This window comes from Amphiprion ocellaris, chromosome 17 (genome assembly GCF_022539595.1).
Source record: "Amphiprion ocellaris isolate individual 3 ecotype Okinawa chromosome 17, ASM2253959v1, whole genome shotgun sequence".
NCBI classification, from domain to species: Eukaryota; Metazoa; Chordata; class Actinopteri; family Pomacentridae; genus Amphiprion; species Amphiprion ocellaris.
The window spans coordinates 19,373,260-19,382,141 of NC_072782.1; the positions used below are offsets into that span (position 1 = coordinate 19,373,260).

General features: G+C 46.9%; 1 protein-coding gene across 1 annotated transcript; it reads right to left on the reverse strand.

Annotated features, from left to right (window-relative positions):
- Positions 1-3,880: 3,880 nt before the first annotated feature.
- Positions 3,881-7,481, reverse strand: LOC129351003 (uncharacterized). Its single transcript, XM_055019490.1, has one exon. It carries the CDS (start codon positions 7,268-7,270, stop codon positions 4,652-4,654), a length of 2,619 nt encoding a protein of 872 aa, XP_054875465.1. The 5' UTR covers positions 7,271-7,481; the 3' UTR covers positions 3,881-4,651.
- Positions 7,482-8,882: the final 1,401 nt, after the last annotated feature.

The following is an 8,882-nucleotide window of genomic DNA, read 5'->3' on the forward strand; positions in this document are numbered from 1 at the left end:
CGTCTCCGGAGTTCCTGCTCTCTCACAGCGATCTGCTCCTTCAGACACTCTATGTTTTTGTCTCTCTGGAGATTGAGTTTGGAGTTTTTGTACTTCTTGTCCTTCAGCCTCCTGATTGGATGTTGCTCCTGTGAGCCCGGTCTATGAACCAAGAGATTTTTAATGTAGTGTCCATGTTGGTGATTTGTTCCTTCAGAGGTTGTTCTGCTTCATTCTTCTCATCTCCTCCTGCAGTTCTTAAGTCTTCTCCTTTAGCTTTTTCTTCTCTTCATGGGGTCTGCTGTTCTTCTCCTGCAGTTCTTTGTTTCTGTCCTCCATCATCTTTTTTTCATTCTCTAGTGCCGCCCTCTCTTCTTGTTGCTCTTTTGTCTGGAGGTTTCTGACCTCTAACAGCATCTCAGAGAGACTCTTTCTCCACCTTGAGTTTGGAGATTTCTTCATCTCTCTGACTGAGCTGCTTCACCTTGTCTGTACCCTCCATGACGTCGGCCCATGTCATGACTGTACTCTGTAGCTCTCTGTAGAGGCCTCGTTCTTCTGCTGGTTGGCGGTTTTCTGCCTTCAGCTGTTCTTGCATCTCTTTAACTTTGCTCTCGCTGCTCACCAGGAGCTCCTCTAGATTTGGTTCTTGCTCCTCTGGGCCTGCTGGAGGAACTTCTTGTTAGTGACGAGCTTTTGGATGTATCAGTCCATGGAACATATTTTCTCCTTCAAATAGTGGCTGTCTTCCAGAGACACATCCAAGGCCCTACTCAGTCCAGACAACTGAGTTTGAAGCTGATCACATGAATGAGTACCATTTCTGGGATCTTTTAGGGTCCTCAGCCTGGCCTTTCTCTGTGTGTGGGTGGAAGTTTAAAGAGTAAATCTGTCCAACATGCAGCTCACTGATGAAGCTTTTGGCAGCCAATGCTGTAAAACTTATCAAATGTTTCATTTAAATATTTCAGGAAACCAACCTTAACTTGGTTGTGTTGGTTATGACACAACACCAATGCATGAAATTTCAAATACAGAAAAATGTCAACAAAATTGCAACAATAATGAATTGGCATTTTCAACATCAAACAAATAATGAAGTTTTTTTATTTAATAGGTGACACTGATGATTTCAAGTTTAAAACTCTAAAAAGTATCTCTAAAATTAGATAGTGTAAATGAACAGATAATCAGTGATTCTATAATTTTACAACAGATTTGTTTGTTAAATGTGTAATATCTTGTATAATCACAAAAGTTAACAATACAAATATGTTGTATTAATGTGTTCACATCAGTGTATAATATCTAAAAGTACTGTTCATTTATCAAAAAATACAATTACACATTACATCAAAATAGATTTATTATATTTAAAACAGTGATAATTATTATCACTGCTGGACTCATGTTAAATAAAGTCAACGCTGTCAAGGGGCTGGGGGGGTTGAACCCAGAGTGCAGGCACACAGGAGGCGAACAGATTCAAAACCAAGAACTTTATTGAAATAAACAAGATACTGGCTGAGTGAACTAAAACAAAACAAACTCAATACAGAAATTAACGAATTTAACTAAAACCAAACATAGCTCTAAAATAACCAAGGATAATCAACAAAACTGGTCACTTCATGGGCTAATAACTAAATATAAAAACTTAAACACAAGGGCCTGACTTACAGTCAACAAGTCCAAACGGCGGGGCCGCAGACCAGTTCAGTAGCCGGCCGTCTGTAGCGGCGCACGCCGGGGCTGCCGATGTGCAGTAGAGAGCATGGGGCTGCTAACATTCAGCGGAGATCGGCGGCTGGGAGCCAAGGCGAGGACAGAGGGGGGGAAGCTCCGGGACAAATCCGGGATCTCTCTGGAGAGTTCCAGGGTCCAGGCTTGTAGCCGGGCAGGACTGAGCAAGCGGAAGAAGTCCGGAGCCTGGGCAGACCTGAGCAGAGGGGATGGTGGGGCGAGTCCAGCTTTAAATGCTGCTGATGAGTGATTGGACACAGCTGCACTCTCTCTGCAGTTGTGTCCAATCAGCCGGGGTGAAGCACAGAGGAGAGAGGGGCCATGACAAACACACTGTCAAATCTGAACTTTATCTGCTTGACTGATTTATGACTATTACTGATGCTTTCCTTTGACAACTGTTTTTTTTTTTATCTGTCTCAATTTCATGCAAGAAATAAAGCTGCATTTTCCAAATTATATTTAACAAATCCCTAAAAGTAAAAGAGATTTTGACCATAAATTGAGCTATAGAGCAGTTTTTCTATTGTTTTGTTTGTCCCGTACGTGTGCAGGTGATGTGTTACACAGTTGTACCAATAGTGTCACACTGAACTGATCAACAGGTGGTGGTAATGCACCAAATAACACATGCAATGCAGCAGAAAAGGCAGGAGAGAAGATTGTTTACTAGTAAACTACATGGATGTAAACAATGCAAAGTATAGTAGGAAAAAGAAAGTACTTTTATTTAACCTCAAGGATGCACCCAGTCTGTTTTGATCAGTAACATAAGTATAATTTTTGCTGGTTTTCAAGAAAACTTCACACATGTACATTTGGTTTATTGGAAAGAGAAGCCAGTTTATCACAGTCAATGCCACATTTTTTGTGTGTTTTGAAGACAGATTGTAAATCCTCATCATGTGTGATATACTGGTCTATATAAATGACATTAACTTGACCAACTCTTCTTGGAGACTGCAGAATTTCAGCCTCCCTGAATTCTCCCTTGTAGCTGCTCATATGTGAGTCACAGCACGAGGACACAGCAACCCTGCAATGCCAGACAGCTCCAGCCAAGCCTTGTTTGACCCCTCTTTCCTCAGAGAACATCCCTTTGCCAAATTTCTCTCCCTGTGTCCTCATCAGTGGACTGATCCTCACCTCCACTTCCAGCCACCCACATGTACATACACCACAAAACAAAACCAGAGTTAGCTGTTTAGACTGCTGATAGTTTAATAGTACCCTGGACCATCTGGTTAACTTTATCTATTGTTTTATTTCAATTACTTCGCTTTTTGTTTAACTTTTGGGCAATGCTGCTCCAGCACTTTAACTTGTAGATTTTCCATTCATCCATTCTCTTTCGCTTTTACTTTAACTTGTAATAACAGATTTTTTTTCCCCTGTAAACTTGGGGGAACCAGAAACTAAAGCAGAAAAGGTTTAAAAAGTTATATATAATGTATTTTATTTACATTACCATTCAAAACTTTGGGGTCACTTAGAAATGTCCTTATTTTTTATAAAGAAAGGCAGTTGTTTTTTTTCAATGAAGATAACATTAAATTAATCAGAAATACAGTCTAGACATTATTGATATGGTAAATGACTATTCTAGATGGAAACAGCTGATTTTTAATGGAATATCTACATAGAGGTACAGAGGAACATTTCCAGCAACCATCACTCCTGTGTTCTAATGCTACATTGTGTTAGCTAATGGTGTTGAAAGGCTAACTGATGATTAGAAAACCTTTGCGCAATTTTGTTAGCACATGAATAAAAGTATGAGTTTTCATGGAAAACATGAAATTGTCTGGGAGTCCCCAAACTTTGGAATGGCAGTGTACATATCCAGCAGTTATAGAGTAATATTATCATTCATTTCAAGCCATTTTTGGTCACTGTATTCTCCTTTGTCCCCGTTTTTGGTGTATGTCACGGGTTCGTTTAAAAAAAAGTTATAAAAATGATGGCAAGGCCGAAGAGTCCCAAAAACAGTGAATTCTTTTATTTGCACCAAATCCTTTAAAAGTGTATATAAATATTTACAGTGCAAAAAAAAAACAAAACTGGTGGACACAGCAAGAAAAAAAATAGAAGTATTTACAGAGAGCTTGAACCTTACAGCAGGCAGCCACATCACCTAGAGAACCTCCAGCACCAAAAACTCTCTCTCCCCCTGTTCAACTCAGGGCCCCTATATATACCCCCCTAGCCCCTCCCCCGGGCAAACCAAAAGTTACTTGTAGGGGGGGGTAAATAAGAAAAGGCAAAAATAACCATAAGGAAGAACAAAATCCATAATACAATTAAACCAAAATTACACAAAACAAATTACCCAACTTAAGGTAACTGAAACAACTCTGAAAACATAATAAACCACAAAATAACTACAGAACCGGAAAATGGGAAAGTCCCGGTCACGTGGTGGCCCCATTGCGCGCCACTTGCCCCATTTATCCCACAGCCGGAAGCGCCTCTGTTTGGCCCACGACACAGAGGCTGCACAGTCATTGAGAGGTGAGTGTTATTGTCCGGGTGTGTTTGGTGAGGGGAGACGTGTAGGCGCCGAGTGTGCACCCTCGACGCGTTACAACAGGGAAGAAGTGAGTCCAGATATGGGGAGGAGTATGAAGGGCAGTTTATGAGTCCAGGGCCGGGGAACGTGTGGGCGATCTCGGCAAACAGTTTCTCAGCACGCGCTGTGAGAACAATGGAGCGCGGCGCGCTCCTGCACCCCGCCCCCCCCGGAGCCGCCGAGAGGAGAAAAGGCGCACAGGGCTTAAGAGTGACGGGGCATTTAGAGGTGCTCCGTCACATTATCCCTCTCCTCCCCGAGGTTGGCGATGTGCGGCAACCTGGAGAGATAGTCCGCCACGACGTTGGTCCTGCCGGCTCGGTGACGGATCTGGAACTGGAACGGCTGAAGGGCGAGGTACTACCGGGTGAGACGACTGTTGTGGTCTTTCATAGAGTTCATCCATGTCAGAGCCCGGTGGTCGGTCTCCAGGTCGAACTCCCTCCCCAACAGGTAGTACCGCAAGCTCTCCAGAGCCCACTTGATCGCGAGGCCCTCCTTCTCGACAGTAGAGTACCGGGTCTCACGGGGCAGCAGCTTTCGGCTCATGTAAAGAACCGGACGTTCCTCTCCTGGCGGACCCTGGGCCAGGACAGCTCCCAGTCCCACGGCGGACGCGTCGGTCTGGACCAGGAACCTCTGGTTGAAGTCAGGACTCCTCAGCACGGGTGAGGAACACAGGTGGGTCTTCAGGGTCTCGAAGGCGGTCTCGCAGTCCTCGCTCCAGGCGACAGGATTCCTCTGGTCCTTCGCAGTCAGCGCGGTCAGCGGAGCAGCAATGGTGGTGAACTGCGGGACAAACCTCCTGTACCAGCCGGCCAGGCCCAGGAAGGACCTCACCTCCTTCTTCGTGTGGGGCCGCGGGCAGCTGCGGATGGCCTCCACCTTGTCCATCTGCGGTCGGACTTCGCCGCGTCCAAGCCTGTAGCCTAGGTACATTGCTTCTTCTTTGGCCCACTGACACTTGGCAGGATTGAGTGTCAGGCCGGCCTGCTGGATCTGGCTCAGGACCCGCTCCAGGTGCTGCAGATGCTCCTCCCAGGTGTTGCTGAAGATGACCACATCATCCAGGTAGGCGGCACTGCAGTCCCCACACCCCTGCAGGACCCGGTCCATCAGCCTCTGGAAGGTGGCGGGTGCTCCGTGGAGACCGAAAGGCATCACCGTGAACTGGAAGAGGCCTGCAGGTGTCTGGAAGGCCGTGTAAGGGCGACTGGACTCTTCCAGGGGCACCTGCCAGTAGCCCTTGCAGAGGTCGAGGGTGGTGATGAACTTGGCCCACCCAATCTTCTCCAGGAGATCATCGATCCGGGGCATCGGGTAGGCATCGAACTCCGACATGGTGTTGAGCTTCCGGAAGTCAATGCAAATGCGAAGTGAGCCGTCCTTCTTCACCACGATGACCACCGGACTGCACCACTCGGACTGGGATGGCTCACACACCCCCAGACGCTGCATCTCCTCCACTTCCTTCAGGAGCTTCTCCACGAGATGTTGTGGCACCCGATAGGACCGCTGGTGGATTGGCCCCCTCTCTTTCAGCAGTACATCCAGCAGCACAGGTAAGTCCCACCCCAAGATGGCAGCAACAGGCAACTTTTCCACCACCCCCACAGTTAGCAAGTAGGCCTGTCCTTTCACTCCAACAGTCAAATCAGCTGTGGGGTAGGCATGTCGGTCTCCATGCACACACAAAATGTCTTCCTGTCTGCTAAAATCCACCATTCCAGTTGGCACCAAGTCCCTCCGGACTAGGGTTAGGAAGCTGCCAGAGTCAAGGAGAGCAGTCACAGGCTGGCCATTAACTGTAATGTCCTTAAAACGCTGCCGTCTCCCTACAGCATTTACAGCTTCAGCACGTGGAGTGTAACAGGCACCCGTAAGTTTAGCTTTTCTGATGGGGCACAAGGATGCTTTGTAGCCTGGCTGCTGGCAGTAGAAACAGATTAGCTCCTTACCGGGCCCACGCTGATTGGGTGCTGTGTTGAAGTCTCCAGGGGGCTGGTAACCGGATCTCACTGCTGGCCTGGGTTGTGACAAAAGCTGACAACTGGGACCTCCTGGGTGTGCGGCTGGGCCTCCTTTCCGCGCATTGATGTACTGCAGCACTAGCTTGGATGCAGCTAGCCCATCTGCAGGCTCGTGCTCCTTCACCCAGGTGTGGATGTCGGCAGGAAGGACACGCAGCAGCTGCTCCAGGATGATCTGCTCACCAATCTGCTCCTTCGTGTGCTGCTCCGGACGGATCCATCGGCGATAGAGCCCCTTTAAGCGGTGGTACGTCTCCGTTGGGTTCTCTCCAGGTGGAACCGCGCTGGACCGGAACTGCTGACGATACGTCTCTGGCGAGATGTCAAATTTAGCCAGCAGCGCCGCCCTCAGGTCGGGGTACAGGTGGGCCCTCTCTTCGTCCATCGCTGTGTAGGCCTCCAGTGCCTTTCCACTGAGTAATGGCACCAGGCGACAGGCCCACTCCTCCTGTGGCCACGCCCATGTCTTGGCGATGCGTTCAAAGCGCAGGAGGTAATTTTCAATGTCCTCTCCATTGACATACTGAGGGATCTTTGGGTCCCCATAGGGTCGGGCGTCTGCACGGGAATGTTCCTCTCCACCGCCCCCACGAGACTCAGGTGTGGCTATGGGGGAGCTACGACGCTGACGTGGAGCGGGAGTAGGTAGACCCCTAAGGCTCAGCATCGACTCTGCAGACGGCGACGCTGCCCCTTGTGCTGGATTGGATACCCCAGGTCTCTGCTCGGCTGCTTGGGCTTGCTGTGGCTGAGAAGCAGGCAAAGAAGCTTGGAGTCCTCTCATTGCTGCCAGGAGCCCCTCCTCTCTCTTCTGTTGCCCGATCATAAAGTCTTTCATGAGCCCCAGGAACTCACTCATGGGTTGGGCCATTTCAGATGCTTCTTCGGATGCAAGTTCCTCTTCTTCCATTTTTCTCTGCTGAGAGCGTCTCTTCCTTCGACCAGCCATCCCACTTCTGACACCAAATGTCACGGGTTCGTTTAAAAAAAAGTTATAAAAATGATGGCAAGGCCGAAGAGTCCCAAAAACAGTGAATTCTTTTATTTGCACCAAATCCTTTAAAAGTGTATATAAATATTTACAGTGCAAAAAAAAAAAACTGGTGGACACAGCAAGAAAAAAAATAGAAGTATTTACAGAGAGCTTGAACCTTACAGCAGGCAGCCACATCACCGAGAGAACCTCCAGCACCAAAAACTCTCTCTCCCCCTGTTCAACTCAGGGCCCCTATATATACCCCCCTAGCCCCTCCCCTGGGCAAACCAAAAGTTACTTGTAGGGGGGGGTAAATAAGAAAAAGCAAAAATAACCATAAGGAAGAACAAAATCCATAATACAATTAAACCAAAATTACACAAAACAAATTACCCAACTTAAGGTAACTGAAACAACTCTGAAAACATAATAAACCACAAAATAACTACAGAACCGGAAAATGGGAAAGTCCCGGTCACGTGGTGGCCCCATTGCGCGCCACTTGCCCCATTTATCCCACAGCCGGAAGCGCCTCTGTTTGGCCCACGACACAGAGGCTGCACAGTCATTGAGAGGTGAGTGTTATTGTCCGGGTGTGTTTGGTGAGGGGAGACGTGTAGGCGCCGAGTGTGCACCCTCGACGCGTTACAACAGGGAGGAAGTGAGTCCAGATATGGGGAGGAGTATGAAGGGCAGTTTATGAGTCCAGGGCCGGGGAACGTGTGGGCGATCTCGGCAAACAGTTTCTCAGCACGCGCTGTGAGAACAATGGAGCGCGGCGCGCTCCTGCACCCCGCCCCCCCCGGAGCCGCCGAGAGGAGAAAAGGCGCACAGGGCTTAAGAGTGACGGGGCATTTAGAGGCGCTCCGTCACAGTGTACACCAACTTGAGGAAAAATAACAAAAACAAATCCTTTTTGTAGCTCTTAAGCTGCCAAAATCTCCATTATATTCAACAAATAGTTGCAAATTTTGTCTGGAACAAACGATAGCTTAACCAAAGGAAAGAAAAAAATATTAAGAGTAATAGTTCCTTTTAAGTTGATATGAACTTAGTTCGGCATTACCGTTTATCTCAGTTTTTGGTCTCCACCATCCTGTAAGATAGTAATGAAACCAGGAGAAATCTCTGAATCTTTTAGCTCCATTATATGCAAAAGAGAGTTGCAAATTTTGTCTGGAAGAAAGAATAGCTTAACCTCTGCAGTCCTTGTTTTTCTTGAAAACTTATTTTTGTAGACTTTCTGCAAACTTATTAGGACCTTTTAAGTTAATATGATGAACTTATTAAATTGGAGTCATGCTTCTGACCATCTAATTAATGCTTTTATTTAATCTTCATTTTTGGTCTCCACCAACTTGAGTTATAGTAACAAAAATTAAAGAAAAATCTCTTTACCTGCCAAAATCAGATATCAACAGATAGTTGCAACATTTGTCTGGAAGGAAGCATAGTTTGTCTTCGGTCCTTGCATACCTTGAAAGCTTATTTTTGGTATCTTTATGCAAACATATTAGTCAATTTAAAGTTGATATGGTGACCTTAGCAGCCCATTGCCCATTTACACATTCTGTTATGGTGGTAT

Bases quoted from the DNA above. Each gene is read 5' to 3' on its own strand.
- LOC129351003 (XM_055019490.1), bottom strand. From the start codon at position 7,270: ATGGCTGGTCGAAGGAAGAGACGCTCTCAGCAGAGAAAAATGGAAGAA.